The sequence below is a fragment of the Oncorhynchus mykiss genome, chromosome 26 (assembly GCF_057628025.1).
Source record: "Oncorhynchus mykiss isolate SJ-2025 chromosome 26, ASM5762802v1, whole genome shotgun sequence".
Classification (NCBI taxonomy): domain Eukaryota; kingdom Metazoa; phylum Chordata; class Actinopteri; order Salmoniformes; family Salmonidae; genus Oncorhynchus; species Oncorhynchus mykiss.
In genome coordinates this window covers 33,740,134-33,761,265 of record NC_143047.1, presented here as the reverse complement: position 1 = coordinate 33,761,265, position 21,132 = coordinate 33,740,134, and the positions used below count along the sequence as shown (strand labels likewise).

Sequence of the window (21,132 nt, the reverse complement as noted above, 5' to 3'; positions counted from 1 at the left end):
ACCATGGTCAGTTGGTGTCACTGCTACAGTTGAACTAAACGTGTCTTACAGAGGAGGGTTCTGAGTGACGTCACACTGTTGTCTGGCTCTTGGAGATCTCTGTTTCCCTCAGTCTACCTTCTGTTTACCACCTTTACACAGCATGGGTGTACCGAGAATCTCTTAACACCTTGGCCTGCCAAGGAAGGAAGGAATGGAAGGATTACTCTTCTCCTTGTTGGCCTTCTCATTAATCAAACCAATTGAATACCCAGTTGAATGTCTAGTACAAAAAATGTAATAGTAACATGAGAATTAAAATACACAAGAATGGAGGGAGTACCAGTACAATGTGCAGAGGTATTTGAGGTAGATGTGTTATGGCTTGGGGGTTATATCTGTTCTACAAAATATATGTATATCTGAATGCTCTGCAATGCTTCACCCTTCACCCTTAACAGACCCTGGGGGTGGTCCCAAATGACAGTCTATTCCCTATGTAGTGCACTACTGTTGACCAGGGCCCATACCTATTCCCTATATAATGCACAGAATAGGGAATACCAGAATAGGGTATCATTTGGGATGTGGTGATGGTGTAATGGGAGCGGTGTTCCTTGGGTGTTTCCAGTCGACATGCGCCTGGGCAGCAGCAGGTAAGCAGCTGAAGTCAGTGAGTTATGTCAGTAGCATTGTGGTTCAGGAGGGCTAATCCTCCTGTATCCTCAGACCTCACGCCCACTGCTCTTAATCACCAACAGGTTGGAAGAGGCAGCAACAACACACACGACATCAGTAACCCAGGCCTGAGAGACGAAGAAGCACTACAGAGAAGAGAGGGACTGCTCACAGAAACAAGTACAGGTACATAAAAAAAACTGACAGATTATTTAAGTAGCACATTTTTTGTGATGATTTGGATTTGGTTGAGTATTTACTTGATGATTTTTTTATTTGATTTCTCCTTTATTTAACCAGGTGGCCAGCTGAGAACAAGTTCTCATTTACAACTGCGACCTGTCCAAGATAAAGCAAAACAGTGCGACAAAAACAGAGTTACACATGGAATAAACAAACGTACAGTCAGTAGCACAATATGAGGATAATGCCTCTAGTCACTCCAACTGTTTTTTTCACATAAAGATGTTTTGATATGCTTGTGCTTTCGTTTGAGTAGCAAATGCTTTTCTAGGGGTGATGATTGTTCCTCTGGTGATGATAGTTCCTCTGGTGATGATAGTTCCTCTGGTGATGATAGTTCCTCTGGTGATGATAGTTCCTCTGGTGATGAGTTCCTCTGGTGATGATAGTTCCTCTGGAGATGATTGTTCCTCTGGTGATGATAGTTCCTCTGGTGATGATAGTTCCTCTGGTGATGATAGTTCCTCTGGTGATGAGTTCCTCTGGTGATGATAGTTCCTCTGGTGATGATAGTTCCTCTGGTGATGATAGTTCCTCTGGAGATGATTGTTCCTCTGGTGATGATAGTTCCTCTGGTGATGATAGTTCCTCTGGTGATGATAGTTCCTCTGGAGATGATTGTTCCTCTGGTGATGATAGTTCCTCTGGTGATGATAGTTCCTCTGGTGATGATAGTTCCTCTGGTGATGATAGTTCCTCTGGTGATGATAGTTCCTCTGGTGATAGGAATAGTTACCATGTGGCAGGGGGTGCTGTTGGGTGATATTAGGCTTTTTTCTTTTTTTTGTGATTGGAATTATCTTCTTTCTGGAGTTTTTACTAGCCTACTTCATATTACCCTTCATTGTTAGGATAGTATATAGTAGAAGTAACCACTAGTTATCATCTTACTTATTTTGGGCAACTGTGACTTATTGAACCCTTGTGCATCAGTCAATGTCCTGTGTATGGCACTATTGTCTTCTGGGGACATAATACCTGTCATAGCGTTATGTGTTTAGTGGTTCTTCTCATGTGTTTCTCATATTTTTTCCTCACCTTTGCATGATGGCCATAATAGGCCTACAAGTGGAGGGTGTTTCCCCACTCTGAAATCATACAACAATATTTGCTGAATAGGTTATTCATTTAAAACGGATAGATAGGCCTACTTAAAAAAACATATTTTGAAAAACTAAACATTTCCAGTGACGCAGTTTAACTATGGAAACAGACGACTGACTATATTGTACAATGTAGGTCTACTGTCGTTGAACTTTCCATTGTCTCGCTCTTCGTGCGTTTTAAAACTAGTTAATAAGCTTAACCGGTATGCCTTAGGTTTAGGTCTCCAGCCTCGTCATTAGTCCAGCACCATCTGAAGCTAGAAGGGCAGCCATAGAATCAAAACAAGTAGTGCTAAAATGGGTACAACCCCTCAAACCAGAGTTTGACTGCATCCTCATGGATACACTTTTAAAATGGCTGCCAGTCCACCCATTGTGGCATCATTGACTTGAATGAGGACATTCATTCTACTCATTATGGTTCCTTGGAGCAGACATTCCCATTCAAATGAACATCTCATGGTGGGTACATCGGTGGCCATATTGGTGTACCATTAGGAATGTTGGATCAATCAAGGCTTCTCACATCCGGGCCAATATTCATATGCAATCTAGGATCAGGTTCTGCCTGTTCACATAGGCCTAATCTTATTCATTATGATCTTAAAGGCAAAACTGATCTTAGATCAGTACTCTATCCTGAGACGTTTTTATGAATACGGGCCCAGAATTCTGCGCCACATAAAAATGCATTATTTGCAACAATGACTGTTTTCAGCTGTTTGGCCACGCCTCAAATCACACTATTTTATATATGCCCTATATAGTGCTCAACTTTTGACCAGAAAAAAGTAGGGCACTATATAAAGAATAGGGTATTATTTTCCTTTCTAGTAATTCTAATTCTACAGTAGCAGACGTACTGGGCTTGATGATCAGCTGTGGTGGTGGAGGGGCTTAGTTGTGATGATGCTTTAGCCTCACAACACCTGTCTGCGTAAGGAGGGTTTACTGGAGTGTGTGTGTGTTTGCATTCTTTCTTTCGTACGGCAGTGTGTGTGCATGCATGCGTGCATGCTTGCTTTCTGCCTTGCGTGCGTGTGTTTTCCGTCCCCTTCGGCCAATAGGAGAGGAGCATCATGTGTTGACGTCTGAGAGAGTCAGACATGGTACCTTATAATCCTTAATCCTCTTCCCCCAGATTTCCCTCTCCTAGATTGTGTAACAGAATATACCGATATAGGAAGGAAAAAGTGTACGTTTCTGGGAACCAAGAGGAGAATCTGTTTTGGTCTCCTATCCAATCCTGTCTAAATATTTTTATTTATTTTACCTTTATTTAACTAGGCAAGTCAGTTAAGAACAAATTCTTATTTTCAATGACGGCCTAGGAACAGTGGGTTCAGTTGCCCCTGTTCAGGGGCAGAACGACAGATTTGTACCTTGTCAGCTCAGGGGTTTGAACTTGCAACCTTCCGGTTACTAGTCCAACGCTAGGCTACCCTGCCGCCCAGGCAATTTGTTTCAGGAGAGGCAATATAGCTCACTTGTCACCTTCCCACTTGTCTCTCGGTACCAGACCTCAACACCATATGCTAGTTACTGGAACAGCTGGAGTCCAGGTTACAATGATTGACAATAGTAGACTGTTGAAAACTGATCTCTCCTCCTCTTCCTCCAATCCTCCTCTCTCCTTCTCTTACTTCTCCTCCTCTTCCTCCTCTCTCCCTCCTCCTCTCCCTACTCCTTCTCTCTCCTTCTCCCCCAGTGACCAGAAGAGCAGCAGGAGGATGTCCTGTTTGGATGAGGTTCCTTTTAAGACCCTTCTGGGATCTCTGGAGGGACCCAGGGAAGAGGTGGAGCTGATTGCTGCCCCAGACATCACTGTCCCAGACTATCTCACCATACTGCAGGAGACAGAGGTTGGTGTGTGTAAGAGATTGAGGACATAGGCTTTGTGGCTATCATTTATTTATTTGTTGATGATACCAGAAAGCTTTGATGACATTCTACACATGGTTGGAACATCAACACAGATAGAACATAACACTCAAAATACAACACAGACAGAACATAATACTCAAAATACAACACAGACAGAACCTAACACTCAAAATACAACACAGACAGAACATAATACTCAAAATACAACACAGACAGAACATAACACTCAAAATACAACACAGACAGAACCTAACACTCAAAATATAACACTCAAAATATAACACTCAAAATACAACACAGACAGAACCTAACACTCAAAATACAACACAGACAGAACATAACACTCAAAATACAACACAGACAGAACATAACACTCAAAATATAACACTCAAAATATAACACTCAAAATACAACACAGACAGAACCTAACACTCAAAATACAACACAGACAGAACATAACACTCAAAATACAACACAGACAGAACATAACACTCAAAATACAACACAGACAGAACCTAACACTCAAAATACAACACAGACAGAACATAACACTCAAAATACAACACAGACAGAACATAACACTCAAAATACAACACAGACAGAATATAACACTCAAAATACAACACAGACAGAACCTAACACTCAAAATACAACACAGACAGAACCTAACACTCAAAATACAACACAGACAGAACCTAACACTCAAAATACAACACAGATATACAACGGGTGTTTTAATCACACTGTTTTCCAATGTTGTCATCGACTTTTACTGAGTAGAAGTTAAAGTCATGGGAAAATGGCTGACGTCTCCTGCTCTTGTCTTAGTGTAATTAGGACTATTATGATACTGGGTGGCCTTTGACCCAGTCCACTGCAACACCGCCAAACCTAAATCCCACAGTGACCACCAACATTGTCCATACAGTCAAATGTTTGTGTATTTAACGGAGAAGGGAAAATATGTCGCTTCGGTTTAGTTGTCAAAACCTCAGTCAAGCTTTCTCCTTAATCGTGTTAGGGTTCGAGTAAGGTTTGTTTCCAAATTCACAGTGGCCTCAACACACAGAGTGTGTACGATGTTCTCCCTACATAGCTTTGCAGTTTGAAGCTATAACATAGCTAAATACTGCGGCTAGAAAAACTCTGCTGGGAATTGTTTTGATCAACACCTTTATATAATTAATAAAACATCAACAGAAATGATGGTTTCCTGGTCCTAGTTGTTTGTGCTATACTCACCTACTTCTATGGTCATTGGCAAGTCAGCACAAACAGATCTGGGAACAGGCTAATTTGTGGAAGTATTTGGTTGGATTTAAATTAATTGAATAGGTATTTTCAACAAAAAAAAACCTTTTAACTTCTGCCTTTGCAATGCATATAGTACGTACATTAGAAGGCATTGTAGAACTTAACATCTCTCCGACTTCTCTCGAAGCCCCAATACTGCAAGTCTCTTTATTCTTCCAGCTTGTGGGAGACAGACTATGCATCCCAAATGGCACCCTATTCCCTATATAGTGCACTACTTTTGATGGGAGCCCTATTGGCCCTGGTGAAGAGTATTACACTATATAGGGAACAGACAGCCACCTGCAACACATACATAATCTCCTCATTGTTAATACTACTCTGAAGCCATAGTCAGTGGTTTAGAATGTGATAAACCCAGTGTGATTATTATAGGAGCCTGATGTTGACATTTTATTTTCACCTCCTCTGATCTGGAGAGAGTTGAGTTTGACAGCCTCATCCATCTAAAGCCAACCTAGGTTGTGTCTCAAATGGGACCCTATTTCATATGTAGTGCAGGAAATAGAAAGGGAACAGGGGTGCTATTTGGAAAGAACATCTAGTCTGGGTTGAAGCAGGCACCTTTGTATAATTCTGAAAACACACGCACAAGAACCCACACACCTCTATTGGGATCAATTCATTCATCTTGTTAACAGAGATAACAGCTTCAATCTGATGTGTGGTGTCGTGGTGTCGTGGTGTCGTGGTGTCGTGGTGTCGTGGTGTCGTGGTTTTTGGGCATCACATGCAAGGATATTTCCTACAGTCTGGGAAATTGATGGGAAGGCAAACAAAGCCATAAATGTAGACAAAATGAAGGTGGAAAATTGATAGTGAAACATTTGCTGTGTTGCGTCCTTGGCCTTGGATACTTCCTTCCTCGCTTCCTTCCCTTAATCACATGATATTGGATAAGTGTGATCCAAGTGAAAGACCAAATCGCTAAGGGAAAGCCGAGTGGGTGTTAGACATTGGCGGTGGGTGAGTCGATGAGTTGCGTGACACACGTTAACAATGTGAGGGAAGAAGGAAGCATTTGCTAGAATGACTACTTACCTGATTAATTGTTTGATTGGTTCGCCATTTGATTGGTTGGTATTCGAAAATATGTTAGTGACATAACGTGATTAAATGGTTCTCTTAAAGTACACTCCATTCATCCACCCACCCATCAACCAACAACCATTTACCAACCCATCTTCACCTCTGTCAACAGTACATGTTCAGCTTGGAGAACTGGGTGCTCCAGGGCCTCCAGGGAGGTTACCCCAGCCAGCCCCAACCCTCCGGCCCCAGATCCCCATCCGAGGTGCTCCCCTCCAGCCCACCCTACTGGCATCTCTTCAGCAGCCCCCAGGAGAGCCGCCTGGCCAGCCGACACAGCTCTGACTTCTGGGAGCCCAACCCCCGCCAGCGCTCCCACAGCCTGAACCAGGTTGACATGCGCACCCGGGTTAAGTTCGTCATCTCCGACTCCGAGGAGGAAGAGGAGTGCTCTTCGTCTGGTTCAGGGTACAGGTCGGATCAGCGTGTTCCTGGGGTGAGGAACCCACGGCAGACCTGCACCCCTAACGTCCTGAACCTACCTGTCTCTCAGAGTGGTCTGGTGACCAACCAGCGTAGGAAGAACCTCCGCCAGTACTCGCTGTCTGTTCTGGAGACCCCCAGAGAGTGTATCCAGGGGACCCCCTGCCCCCCTGGAGGACCCAAGCCACCGTCCTCCTCATCCCTACCCAGACACCCATTGACCAGGGCCAACACAGAGATTATCCCCTCCATCAGACACCACAAGCCAACACATCCGGTACGGACATGACCTCCTATTAGGAGAAATATAGTAGAGAAGTGGTATTGAAGGCCCAGAATCAAATCAAATCAAATTGTATTTGTCACATGTGCCGAATACAACAGGTGTAAGTAAACCTTACAGTGAAATGCTGAATACAACAGGTGTAAACCTTACAGTGAAATGCTGAATACAACAGGTGTAAACCTTACAGTGAAATGCTGAATACAACAGGTGTAGTAGATCTTACAGTGAAATGCTTACTTACAAGCTCTTAACCAACAATGCAGTTTTAAGAAAAAAAGTGCTAAATAAGAAAAATGTAAGAAATGAAAGAGCAGCAGTAAAATAACAATAGCGAGGCTATATACAGGGGGTACCGGTACAGAGTCAATAAGCGGGGGCACCGGTTAGTCGAGGTAATATGTAGGTAGAGGTAAAGTGACTATGGTTTACCTAGCCACTGTCACCAACGTTAGTTACCTTCTGTAGCTGTACACCATCATGAATATCAACACACGCAAAAACCACAGTCTCTTTGGATTCAAGTGTCCATTTTACATTATTGTTGCCTAGTCATTGTCCAACTGAGAAGCTCAGAATTATCTAGCATAGTAGACTATTTTATTCATCAATCCCCTTATTTTATATTAGTAGGAATGGGTTCAGGTACACCTGAACGCCTCTATCAATAAGTAAGAATGTTTTCCCATTTCTTAAAAAAACATTTTCTCTAGGCTGTGTAGTTCAAGGCCCCACTTCCTAGTTCCCATGTGCTGTCTTTAAAAACTAAAGCACCAAACCAGATGTCCTCAGTGGGCAGTGTGATGGTTCTATAACTGGCTCTGCCTCGGAGCAGCATGGGCCTGGAAAAAGATGGAGGAATTTAAACCCCCACACGACAGTATCAGACGTATTCTCACGCCAACCACAGCTCAACAAGCTCATGTGGGATTTGCTCAACCAGGCCTCCCGATACAGTAGATCTGTTGAATGGAAATATGATAGATTGTATTTCAGACAAACTTGAAACTTTTAGATATATTTGTAAAATACATTTTTACAAAAAACGAATGAAATGTATATTTTTGTAAAGCAAATTGTATATAGTATGTTAGTTGATAGAGAAAACAGATCCTCCTGAGTATGTTAAGGTTCTTTTCCAATTCACATTTCTCAAATGTTTTGAGGGATGTGTGCTCTAAATATAGCTAGTGTAAAGTCTGTCCTTGGAATCGTCTCAAGTTTTTATTAGTTCATCAGGATTAGCGAGTGGAATTACTCAGGGAAATGTATTTCTCAGCAAACCAGTCTTTCAAGGTTAGCCAGCCGTGTACATTTCGGCGCTGTCATGCACTATAAATGTTGCACTCATGTTGCGTGAATGTTGCCAGTTCCACGCACAGGCTGTCAGTCAGGTTGTCAATCTACAGGCACATAGAGAGGCATCAGTCAGGCTGGGGTTTCAGGCTAACCCTCTCCCTTTATGGGGTTGGTTTTCTTTCTTTCACAAACTCCCCACCGCCCCTCCCCCTCGCTCTCTCTCACACTCTCTCTGCTCTTCCCCCCTGTGTGTGCAGTCCCTGAGTCCGTACTTCTGCCTGCCGGCCCTTCCCTCGGTGACCTCACGACCCCTGGGTTCCCACGCCGCGTCAGTACTGGACTCCTCGGTGGAGCTGCTGTCCGCGCTGAGCCCCGAAGAGAGAGAGCTGCTGCAAGCCATCACTGAAAGGGGCTATCCGCTCCACACCGCCATCATCGCCCTGCAGAAGACCGGCCAGCAGAGCCCAGAACAGGTTTGTCTCAAAACACAGTCACAAACATTTCAGAAACATGAATTTGACCAGTTTCTAGAATGAAAGTTTCTCTGACCAAGATGGCGGTCCTGTAGTTGTGTCACCGGGATGCCATGAATTCAAGAGACTAATGCTCGTCTCTTGAATATATTTGGCTTTCAGACTGTCATTTCTAGTGCTCTGTTTAATTCTGTGGTCAGCACAACACTATGGACATTTAGCATGGGCTTTTATCCACAGCAATGTGTGTTTTTACATGACATCATTGACACACCGTACAGAGTGATATGATGATGTAGCAGCCAATTGTGTTCTAGCCTAATAAGACATTGTCGTAAAATGTAGTTGAAACAGAGCTCTCTCCGATCCTGCCAGCCACATCCTCTAGTCTCTCTCTCGGTTCTCTTTTTCAATAGCAGAGGTGCATAAAGATGGCGGCCCCATGTACTTGCCACAAATCCTTGCTTTGCTAAGTTCGCCGTATGATACACTGCGTTCCATTACTCTTCTTTAATGTTCGTCAGTAGAGTATACATGATCCCAATTTTCGCTTCAGGACGACCGCAATTAAAAAACCCAAAAAGTAGATTGTGCTGATTTATTGGCACATTGAACCATGTCGTGCGCCGTAGTTAAAAAGAAATCTGTGGATCGTGCTAAAACGTCATATCTGAATTCTGCCAAGGTTTATGAACCTTCGCCATTCAATTCAATAAGCTGTATCATCATGAAATATTGCCAATGCACAATAGTTTTATATCTTTGTCTTATTACCCTTTTAAAAATATTTTTTCAGTTATACTCAGTAAAAGTTATTTAAGGTGCTAATTTGATCTCTTTGGTGTCTGGAGTCTCTCTCTCCGTCGTGTCCTCTCATCGTGTCCTCTCATCGTGTCCTCTCGTCGTGTCCTCTCGTCGTGTCCTCTCCGTCGTGTCCTCTCCGTCGTGTCCTCTCGTCGTGTCCTCTCGTCGTGTCCTCTCCGTCGTGTCCTCTCATCGTGTCCTCTCCGTCGTGTCCTCTCGTCGTGTCCTCTCCGTCGTGTCCTCTCGTCGTGTCCTCTCATCGTGTCCTCTCCGTCGTGTCCTCTCATCGTGTCCTCTCCGTCGTGTCCTCTCGTCGTGTCCTCTCATCGTGTCCTCTCCATCGTGTCCTCTCCATCGTGTCCTCTCATCGTGTCCTCTCCATCGTGTCCTCTCGTCGTGTCCTCTCATCGTGTCCTCTCCGTCGTGTCCTCTCCGTCGTGTCCTCTCATCGTGTCCTCTCCGTCGTGTCCTCTCATCGTGTCCTCTCCATCGTGTCCTCTCCATCGTGTCCTCTCGTCGTGTCCTCTCCATCGTGTCCTCTCGTCGTGTCCTCTCCATCGTGTCCTCTCGTCGTGTCCTCTCGTCGTGTCCTCTCATCGTGTCCTCTCATCGTGTCCTCTCCGTCGTGTCCTCTCATCGTGTCCTCTCCATCGTGTCCTCTCGTCGATTCCTCTCGTCGTGTCCTCTCGTCGTGTCCTCTCGTCATGTGCTCTCCGTTGTGTCCTCTCGTCGTGTCCTCTCGTCGTGTCCTCTCGTCGTGTCCTCTCGTCGTGTCCTCTCGTCGTGTCCTCTCGTCGTGTGCTCTCCGTTGTGTCCTCTCGTCGTGTCCTCTCGTCGTGTCCTCTCGTCGTGTCCTCTCGTCGTGTCCTCTCGTCGTGTCCTCTCCGTCGTGTCCTCTCATCGTGTCCTCTCCGTCGTGTCCTCTCCGTCGTGTCCTCTCCGGCGTGTCCTCTCGTCGTGTCCTCTCGTCGTGTCCTCTCGTCGTGTCCTCTCGTCGTGTCCTCTCCGTCGTGTCCTATCGTCGTGTCCTCTCCGTCGTGTCCTCTCCGTCGTGTCCTCTCATCGTGCCCTCTCCGTTGTGTCCTCTCGTTGTGTCCTCTCGTCGTGTCCTCTCGTCGTGTCCTCTCGTCGTGTGCTCTCATCGTGTGCTCTCCGTCGTGTCCTCTCGTCGTGTGCTCTCCGTTGTGTCCTCTCGTCGTGTGCTCTCGTCGTGTGCTCTCCGTCGTGTCCTCTCGTCGTGTGCTCTCCGTTGTGTCCTCTCGTCGTGTCCTCTCTCAGGCTGTTTTTCTTTTACATTACTAAAATATGTGTATTAAGATTTATCTCTCTTCAACATCCGGTTTGTAACTTTTATGTTTACACTATCCTTACACTTGCCTTGGATGTGGAGTGGCCAAAGCCACATTCCTGCTTCAAGTTTTTGTGCAGCTATTAGCGTACCATAAATACCATAGTATATAGACAAACAAAATTAGTATAGCAATTCAAACTATACAGCCGCTTCTCATCTAAACCATATTGCACGTCATGTTGCACACTTGATTAATGCAACGATTCACAAATGAGTGGACATTTTAAAGGCCTTTCATTTTTATTTGGCTTACAGAATAAAAAGGTAATTAAGGTTATTTTTGCTGGGACATGTGGCATCAGAGCCATTGTATTTCCACCATACATTCTATGCTTTACACAGAACATGTAAAGAGGGGTATGTGTAGTAGATGTTTCCCACATTAACATCGGACTCGGCTTGGGAAAGAGATTTGAATCTAGATCCGTCTCTGATACACAACTGCAGTATGTGTCCTGGAACTAGTATGTGTAGTCAGACTAGTGTAAAGAGGCCCTTCGCTCAGGCTTAGTGGTCCTGTCTCTAAGTAAAGAGAGCAGATCACTAAACATCCCTAATCCTCTGCTGCTTCAACAGACTGCAGACGTGCTTCAAAGACTCCACCATATCCCTTTATCCCCCAGATGTCTCTGTGTTACTCTGTTCAAAGACTCCACCATATCCCTTTATCCCCCAGATGTCTCTGTGTTACTCTGTTCAAAGACTCCACCATATCCCTTTATCCCCCAGATGTCTCTGTGTTACTCTGTTCAAAGACTCCACCATATCCCTTTATCCCCCGGATGTCTCTGTGTTATTCTGTTCAAAGACTCCACCATATCCCTTTATCCCCCGGATGTCTCTGTGTTACTCTGTTCAGACTCCACCATATCCCTTTATCCCCCATATGTCTCTGTTATTCTGTTCAAAGACTCCACCATATCCCTTTATCCCCCAGATGTCTCTGTGTTATTCTGTTCAAAGAGTCCACCATATCCCTTTATCCCCCGGATGTCTCTGTGTTATTCTGTTCAAAGACTCCACCATATCCCTTTATCCCCCGGATGTCTCTGTGTTATTCTGTTCAGACTCCACCATATCCCTTTATCCCCCAGATGTCTCTGTTATTCTGTTCAAAGCCTCCACCATATCCCTTTATCCCCCAGATGTCTCTGTGTTATTCTGTTCAAAGCCAACCAAGTCTGATATCCCTAATGCTGCATCACACCTGGGTTCACATACGATTTGAAATATTTCAAATAGTAATAGCGTTTGCTTTAGCCTACCTGGAATGCCAGATGGGTGGGGATTGTACTTTTGTGACTATTCTATTGGTTCCATTGCACCAAGCAAACTTAATCAAGTCCAGCTAAAGTATTTGGAATAGTATGTCAACCCAGCTCTGTGCTTCATATTGTAACGGTACAATAAGTTCCGAAATGTTAAATCACAAGGAATGTATTAATCAAGACCCATGTTATGAAATGTAATGTCATGTAATATTTTGAATTGTGTATACACTGTAACTGCCTTAATGTTGCTGGACCCCAGGAAAAGTAGCTGCTGCCTTGGAAGGAACTAATGGGGATCCTTAATAAACCCCAGGAAAAGTAGCTGCTGCCTTGGAAGGAACTAATGGGGATCCTTAATAAACCCCAGGAAAAGTAGCTGCTGCCTTGGAAGGAACTAATGGGGATCCATAATAAACCCCAGGAAAAGTAGCTGCTGCCTTGGAAGGAACTAATGGGCCCCAGGAAAAGTAGCTGCTGCCTTGGAAGGAACTAATGGGCCCCAGGAAGAGTAGCTGCTGCCTTGGAAGAAACTAATGGGCCCCAGGAAGAGTAGCTGCTGCCTTGGAAGGAACTAATGGGCCCCAGGAAGAGTAACTGCTGCCTTGGAAGGAACTAATGGGCCCCAGGAAGAGTAGCTGCTGCCTTGGAAGGAACTAATGGGCCCCAGGAAGAGTAGCTGCTGCCTTGGAAGGAACTAATGGGCCCCAGGAAGAGTAGCTGCTGCCTTGGAAGGAACTAATGGACCACAGGAAAAGTAGCTGCTGTCTTGGAAGGAACTAATGGGGATCCTTAATAAACCCCAGGAAAAGTAGCTGCTGCCTTGGAAGGAACTAATGGACCCCAGGAAGAGTAGCTGCTGCCTTGGAAGGAACTAATGGACCCCAGGAAGAGTAACTGCTGCTTTGGAAGGAACTAATGGACCCCAGGAAGAGTAGCTGCTGCCTTGGAAGGAACTAATGGGGATCCTTAATAAACCCCAGGAAGAGTAGCTGCTGCCTTGGCAGGAACTAATGGACCCCAGGAAGAGTAGCTGCTGCCTTGGAAGGAACTAATGGACCCCAGGAAGAGTAACTGCTGCTTTGGCAGGAACTAATGGGGATCCTTAATAAACCCCAGGAAGAGTAGCTGCTGCCTTGGAAGGAACTAATGGGGATCCATAATAAACCCCAGGAAAAGTAGCTGCTGTCTTGGCAGGAACTAATGGGGATCCTTAATAAACCCCAGGAAGAGTAGCTGCTGCCTTGGAAGGAACTAATGGGGATCCATAATAAACCCCAGGAAAAGTAGCTGCTGTCTTGGCAGGAACTAATGGGGATCCTTAATAAATACAAATACATACAACCAAAAGCCCCACGTTTGTGTAATTTGCTACAGTGCCACATTCCAGAGCATTGAGTACACGTAGCCGGACATGATGCCAGCACTCTCAACTTTACCCCATCTGACAGTGTGCATCTACCTCAGTTGGCTTTAGTGTTTAACGACAGAGCAGAACATATGGTTTTAGCTCCCTGCAGCCCGGCTCGTATTTGATGTCATTTGCCCATGAAGAGGGAGAGGAGGAGGGTAAAAAAACACCATTGTAAAAATAGATACCAGATACTCCAAAGTTCCCACAACTTGCTCAGTATTATGTGTGTTCTCAGCAAAGTCATATATAGTTTCAGGGGCTGCCTCTGGCTCCTCTCTCTCAGGGGCTCCTCTCTCTCTCCTCTCTCTCTCCTTCTCTCTCTCTCTCTCTCTTTCTCTCTCTCTCTCTCTCTCTCTCTCTCTCTCTCTCTCTCTCTCTCTCTCTCTCTCTCTCTCTCTCTCTCTCTCTGGCTCCTCTCTCTCTCTCTCTCAGGGGCTGCCTCTGGCTCCTCTCTCTCTCTCTCTCTCAGGGTCTGCTTCTGGCTCCCCCCTCTCTCTCTCTCTCTCTCGGGGGCTGCATCTGGCTCCTCTCTCTCAGGGTCTGCCTCTGACTCCCCTCTCTCTCTCTCTCTCTCTCTCTCTCTCTCTGGCTCCTCTCTCTCTCTCTCAGGGGCTGCCTCTGGTCAAGGCCTTATCAGTGTCCTTGACCGTGAATCAAGTGACACATTAAAGTTAGCTAGGCTAAATGGTTTAGAAAGTTTCCTAGCCTGCAGTGTGGAGGTTGCAGCCAGGGTTCAGCTCTTTTCTTATGTCCCCCCGCCCCTCTCTCTCTTTCTCTCTCTCTCTCTCTACACCGCCCACCCCTTTTGCTCCTATCTATTTCTCTCTCCATCCTTCCCCAACCCTCTCTTCCCTTTTCTGTTTCTCTCCCTCTCCTTCTATCTCTCTTTCCTCCCATCTCTCTCGCATTTCTTCCTCTCTTTCCCTTCCTCCTTCCGTCTCTCTATCTCTCTTCCTCCATCTCCTTCCCTCTCTCCCAGTGAAGAGAGAAGGCAGCTGGAGAGTTACATTAACAGGGATCAACTCTTTAATCGATGACCTCTTTAATCAGTGTAATCCCCTGCCCCCTCTCCCTCCCAGCTCAACATGTTAAAGCAGGGCTATGGGTCACGCTGCTCTCACACATATTACCTTTCACTCCGCTGATCTCAGATCAGTTCTTCTCCTTTTCAGAGTGATGCCATTAGCACAAGATTGGCCTATCAGATTATTGTTATATATAATGTGTCAATGGAATCACCTAGTGTGTGTGTGTGTGTGTGTGTGTGTGGCATGTGTGAGAGCGCGAGACCAAGTTGTCACTGCAGAAATATGATCTGATTTTATAATAATCTGTTCTACACTGCTGTGTTAGGCGTAATTGGACTCTTGCCATAATAACACACATATTGATATAGAACACCACAGAGCACAGTGACAGATTCACGATAACCACATCAGTTAATACTCAGTTACACTGAAACATTTACCCTTTTCACACTACCAATCTGTACTGCACTGACATGGTTACACATCCACCATAGTTACTGAAGCCATGCTGGAAAGGACACTATGAAAATGAAATATCCAAGTCAGTTGAGGTCAGTGTGGTGGTGTGAAGCGGTATTCTTCAATGACCTTGTCCACCATATCTGTGGCTGCTTTGTGTCTAATGCTCATCTCTTGAATATATTTGGCTTTCTGACTGCTGTTGAGCGCAGAGACAGACAGTTACCCAGGCAACTGTTTACCTGCTAACTGACAGTAATGCTATTAGTCGTAGTAATCTGTGGTGTTGTGCTTGTTGTGTGCAGATCCTGCGCTATCTGGTGGCCTGTGACAGACTGTGTGAGCGGGGCTACGACGAGGCTCAGGTGGAGGAGGCTCTGGAGATGTTTCAGAACTGTGAGACTAAGGTAAACATCATAGATTATTCATTTATTTATCCTGGTATTCTCTGTTCACCTCACAGCTTTCCTCTAATGAACCACAAATCAATTTGAATTGAATTGTACTGCTGGATTTAAAGGAATAGTTCACCCAAAATACAAACTTACATATTGGCTTCTTTACCAACATGGAGTGTTGTCTTACCCTTTTAGCAGTTTATGGACAAGGTAAGAAAATCAACATGTCATTTGGGTGAACTACCCCTTTAACTGTAAAAGCTGCTCTATCATCTGATGGTTTCTCCTCTCTCTCTCCCCTCAGGCTGAGGAGTTTCTTCACCTGCTGGCTCAGTTCAATGAGATGGGCTTCCAGCAGAACGCTATCAAAGAGGTTCTGTTAGTCCACGAGAACCACCGCGAGAGGGCCCTGGAAGAGCTGATGATGCGTGTGGCATGACAGGGTCAATGTCTGCTCCCATGAAAAATACATTGTAGGAGACATACATGCACCAACACAAACACAGTTCCTGTTTACTTGCCTGTTTACGACAAACAATCATGTTAGCTAATGTATCATATTAAAGGGATAGTTCACTCAAACTATATTTTACTATTTGGTTCATTAGTCCACTGTTAATACAATCCACAAAAATTGTGTATGTCACCAGTCAAGTCTTCAAGATTGAGCACTTTCAGTCCAGAGCAAAAACGATGATGATGATGAGTTTTCAGTGAACTATCCCTTTTAATGGTATGTCATTTGCAAATTGCAATTGGCATGTTGAAACAATGTTGATTGACTGGAGCACACTAAAACTATACATTCTAGCAAATCAGGAAATGAACAGTGGCCTTCTAGGAAAAGTAAAACTTAAACAATACCATTTACAGACAATCGATATATTACATAGTTTTATTACATTTCAGGTTTTGACATGGTTTGATGTGATTTGCCCATTGTCAATTTTCTTTGTCAATTTCAAGTGTCACAGCATTTGTCATGTAGTATTTTTAACTTAAGTTCGATCTGTAATACAATGAAATAAAATCCAGTAGACTATGGTTACATGCCAAATGGCACCGTATTCCCTTTGTAGTGCACTACTCTTCAACCTAGTGCACTATATGGGGAATAGGGTGCCATTTGGGATGCACACTGTGTTACTGGTAAGTCATTATCTGTATTTGTAGGGTGTGTGTACGGGGTAAAAGATGGAAACCTGAAAGAAGCTTGTAAATCTTTTTCTGTATGGCAGGTTGTCTGAAATGACCCACGTGAAGTTGTACATACTGTAACTTGCACTTTCAAATGTATTGAATGTCTTTTGTATTCATTTGATTTGTTTTTGCCTATGAATCAAAAGTATTGTGTACAGATCAAATACGTATGAGAATTGAGATTTCTGTTTTCAGTTACAAAAAAAACATTTCTGATGAATCAAAATTCAATATGCTTGTAATATCATGCTCATGTCTCATGGTTCCCACATCATATTAGGTCTTGATATGTGTGGGATACACTTCCACATTTTTGCCATGCTTTCCCCGCTGACAACGGACGGATGGACGGGGTTACCACAGTACAGGTTTGTTATTTCACTATCAAAGCCACGGCAGAACTTAGATGGGAGCAGCCAAGCAAAGGGAAGAGTCGGCATCTATTAAAGATGTGTATCTTCTGTTGATGGACCGGGAGAGCTTTAGAGGTCCTCTATGTTTGGTCAAGAGAGCATTTCTTTTATCACTTTGCTATTAATGAACTTCACTCATAGACTGTTAACAGACTGTAGACCAGTGGTGGCTGGTGGCACTTTAAATGGGGAGGACAGTCTGATAGTAATGGCTGGAACTGAATATATGGAATGGTCTTAAACACATCAAACACTTGGTTTCCATTTGTTTGATTCCATTCATTATTATGAGCCGTCCTCCCTCACCAGTCTCCACTGCTGTAGGCTAAAGAATGAGGGAAAGAACCATTCTCATATTATCAAGGGAGATTTTTGCCTGTTAACTATAGGGGAAATTAATGGTAATATAATTTGATAAGTGGAAAAATCTGCACATCATTAGCAACATTCCTCACCCATTAACACTTTATTTGAACAGTGTTTGATTTGATCATTAAAAAGACAATTATTTCATATATCTTCTGCCAAAGACAATCTATTCATTTGAATTCCCCAATCATCCTGTATTTACACAGGTGATCCCATGGAGAATACAAATCTCTCCTTCAAGGGATACCTGTCCCGAGACGGCAGCAAACATGCCCTCGTTACAGAAACGTTTTATTGTACAGAGTGAACTGCCAGCCTTATCTTACCCTGTTCTCTAGCAACGAATGCCTTGGGGACCTGAGCCTGGGTTATAAATGGTTTGTTTGTTGTAAAAACAGGAAAGGATTTCAGTCTTTATGTACATTACTGAACATGTGTTTGGCTTTCATGGAAAGAGCTCTCTGATAGGGCTGTGTCAACTCAATGTAATGAATCACTTGATTATAGTACACTTTATAGTACACTACATTTGGATACAGAGTCAAATTACCCAGAAGGCTACTTGAGGCAACACATTTCTCAAGAACTATAGAAGACAATATTACTCTAGAGTTTCTTAAATGCTATTTAATTATTCTTGGAAGATATGCTGCACTCATGACATGTGGAAACTAGGGAACTGATATTTCTCACTTGGAAAGTATCCAAATCAACCAATATGTTAATACATTTTTACTCAGAGGTTTCGAGTTTCCAACTTGTCATGAATGAAGCAAACTTTAATGTTTACAAATTACTGTTGTCTCTGACATTTACATCTTTAGCTCGTTTGTTGATTTGTAGAGAGACGCCGCAAGATTACATTCAGAACGGCACAACGTTGTGTAATATTCAGATAGAAATATGCTATGAAGAACAAACATGCCTCTCTGACATGTAAAAAAAGGAATCGTCAGCTATATTCATGACATCTCTTTCTGCAACGTTCCATGTTTGCCTCCTAAAAGTGGCCCAAGTAACATACTAAACCTATTCACAAGAAGTCAGTCAAAGCATTCTAGTTCATTGTCCTGTTGTTGGTTTGTCAGGAGATATTAAAAGACTAAACTTATTCACAGGAAGTCAGTCAAAGCATTGTAGCAGAGAGTCTCTGCGTCTGTGGTCGATCCGATTCCCAAACTCCAGCCCGTCCGTCAACACCTCAGTGTTTCCCACAGTCTTGGCCTTGGGCAGTCTCATGAGAAATGTGTACATGGAGCCGATTCGCCCGAAGCCCTTGGTCTCTCTCTTGGTTTTCCATCTGTGCTCCTCCACGGCGAACTCTGTGGTCCTCATGCGGTTGAGTGTGAACACTGAGTCCCCTCTTACTACCGATGTGAACAGGGCTCCTTTACTGTTTGCGTATTGCCCCGGCAAGGCTGTCCACTGACCCGTAGTCAGGTTGTAGCAGTCCATCACGCACATCAGGAAGTCTTCGCAGGGCCCGTTGCGCATGACATACAAATTGTCCCTGTGACCCACCATGCAGTGGCCATAGCTCTGGTCACGGACTAGTGTGGTGACCAGGACCCATTGGTCCCTCTCGGGGACGTACTCGTGGATCTCCGTAACGCCCTTGGGTTTCCAGAGGCAGATGAAGATGCGGCTCATGGCTTTGGTGGAGGCCACGTTGGCGGCTCTGCAGGGGAGATTAGCGGCGAAGCGCCAGGTGGCTGTGGAGACACTGTACTTCTCCACCAACGCCATGGACTTCCGGTCGAACTCCCCACCGATGGCGTAGAGGCAGCCTTCGTGGCCCACTAACGTAAAGTTGTAGCGTGGCTGCTGGGGACTGGAAATAGTGGACCAGGAGTCACTCTCTGGGTCGTAGCAGAAGCCAGAGTCCACAACTTTCTTGCTGAGGTCGTGGACGCCTCCTATAATGTACAGCTTGTTGTCTAGCATGGTCACACCTGCCATAGTGGTGCTTGTGTTTAGGGGTAGGTGACTCAGCACCTTCCATTCTCTATCTTCGTCATCCAGGTAGCAGACCGTCCTCTGACAGTCCTGGAGCTGCTCGACGGTAGGGGAGTGGCTGCAGACTGTGACGTACCGACTGGGGATGAGAGACTCAACGTACTCCACTAGGTCTTCTGGTAAGGTGCTCACAACATCTTCCTTCAGGTCCGAGTACATGTCTTTAATGAATAAAGCAGCTTGATGGGACAGATCCCATAAACCGTAGGTCGCAGCCGTGTGGTACATCAACAAGCAGTTCTCTGAGTTGATGATATTGGTCAGGTGCTTTGTCACAGACTCCACCTGTAGAAAGGTGGCACACTCTATGGCTTCCACAATCTCGTCACCACCCAGGATGGGGCGATCCCCGTCCAGGACCCGGAGCGCCAACACAAATCCCCGGGCGCTCAGCCCTTGCAGATGGACCTCATCCTGTTGGCATTCCCGCATTCCCGACTGGAAGAGGGCTCGGAAGTACTCACAGTGCTGCTCGAGTAGGGCTTTGTTCACCACAAAAACGCTCCCGTCAACTCTCACTTTCAGGCTGTCCATCCCTGAGTCCAAAGACTTGCCGAGGGCAGGCTTGTCACTGTCGGTCCCTGAGCCAGGGCAGCTGCTTGGCTCCATCGCCTCAACTGAAGTGTTCAAACAGCACATTTGCATTTGTCAGGAGTGACGAAGTGCTGAGTCCGATCAAAATATCTCATGTCCTAGCATGACATTTTATCCATGATGATATTTCCTTGAGGTACAGTAGCAGCTAGACCGAATCCCCCTCTTTCCTCTCCTCTGTGCAGAGCAGATGCACTTGACAGGGTAACCACTGTTTGTATTGCTCTTCACAGCTACGAGAATAGCAGAGGCTATAGATAGCTGTTAGGCAACGTGTGGCACAGTTATCATACATTATGGTGACATGCAGCCGGAGGGGAATCTAGTGTTGACCTGCTGGAAAGGGGAGATGGGTCGGGTGGGAGCGGGTGGGCAAATGGATGGGCACAGCAGTACAGTTATGCTGATGATTGATTGGTCTTTGTCTGTGAGGCTGACAGTTTGTGCCAGCGGGAAATGTCAGAACTCTTGGCCTTGGAGCGGTTGGGCAAAGGTGAGAGACAACAATAGATTGTTCCCTGAGGTCACATTTGTTATACAAGACTATTATTCCAAACAGTTAAATTCTTAGTAACCTTGTCTGTTAGGGATCTGTTGCACATGACAACAGCATGCTACCGGTCCTTGTTCCAATACAGTCGTGGCACCTGTGCAAATACTTACATGCACATAGACGGATTCACCTACTCTAGTATAAATCGTTCACCCCCTATAAAAATCATGTAAATGTTTACACACAAGGCTACATAATTACTCCTCTCTCTGTCCTCCATGCAAACCCTGATACAAACAGGGGCGCTCTTCCAAAAGAGGCCAGAGACCACCTTTGCCACCAATGTAGAGAATGAGGAGGGAGTGGAGTTCTCATTCATTAAAGGGTAAAGGAGGAAACCAAGTCCAGTATGTCAAACGGTACCTTTTCTTTGTTCTTTCTGTTCAAATATGTCCGATTTGAGACTATTACACGAGCAATTACTGTAACGTGTGCAAAGTATTAACTGTGAAGTTATGTGATTATCTGTGAAGGAAACTATGCTGCATGAAGAC

At 44.8% G+C, this 21,132-nt stretch overlaps 2 protein-coding genes across 5 annotated transcripts; one reads left to right on the top strand and one right to left on the bottom strand.

Moving 5' to 3' along the window:
- The first annotated feature begins 705 nt into the window (after window positions 1-705).
- Window positions 706-17,621, top strand: ubap1lb (ubiquitin associated protein 1-like b). Of its 4 annotated transcripts, XM_090222809.1 has the most exons (6): window positions 706-843; window positions 3,715-3,868; window positions 6,406-6,993; window positions 8,556-8,771; window positions 15,401-15,502; window positions 15,798-17,621. In XM_090222809.1, the coding sequence occupies exons 2-6, from the start codon at window positions 3,737-3,739 to the stop codon at window positions 15,930-15,932; spliced, it is 1,173 nt and encodes a 390-aa protein (XP_090078935.1). In that variant the 5' UTR covers window positions 706-843; window positions 3,715-3,736; the 3' UTR covers window positions 15,933-17,621. The 4 variants fall into 4 exon arrangements, with proteins under 4 accessions (XP_090078935.1, XP_090078938.1, XP_090078936.1 ...); XM_090222812.1 differs by lacking the exon at window positions 6,406-6,993 and having other exon boundaries at window positions 755-843; XM_090222810.1 differs by lacking the exon at window positions 706-843 and having other exon boundaries at window positions 3,430-3,868.
- On the bottom strand, window positions 16,207-20,970 carry LOC110513925 (kelch repeat and BTB domain-containing protein 13-like). The gene has a single exon (XM_021593567.3). The coding sequence runs from the start codon at window positions 20,134-20,136 to the stop codon at window positions 18,598-18,600; it is 1,539 nt and encodes a 512-aa protein (XP_021449242.1). The 5' UTR covers window positions 20,137-20,970; the 3' UTR covers window positions 16,207-18,597.
- Between the last annotated feature and the right edge of the window lie 162 nt (window positions 20,971-21,132).

Excerpts from the sequence above, each read along its gene's own strand:
- ubap1lb (XM_090222810.1), top strand. The coding sequence starts at position 3,539 with ATGCTAGTTACTGGAACAGCTGGAGTCCAGGTTACAATGATTGACAAT. Across the intron at positions 3,869-6,405 it reads CCATACTGCAGGAGACAGAG|TACATGTTCAGCTTGGAGAA; the intron begins GTTGGTGTGTGT and ends CTCTGTCAACAG. Across the intron at positions 15,503-15,797 it reads TTCAGAACTGTGAGACTAAG|GCTGAGGAGTTTCTTCACCT; the intron begins GTAAACATCATA and ends CTCTCCCCTCAG.
- LOC110513925 (XM_021593567.3), bottom strand. The coding sequence starts at position 20,136 with ATGCAAATGTGCTGTTTGAACACTTCAGTTGAGGCGATGGAGCCAAGC.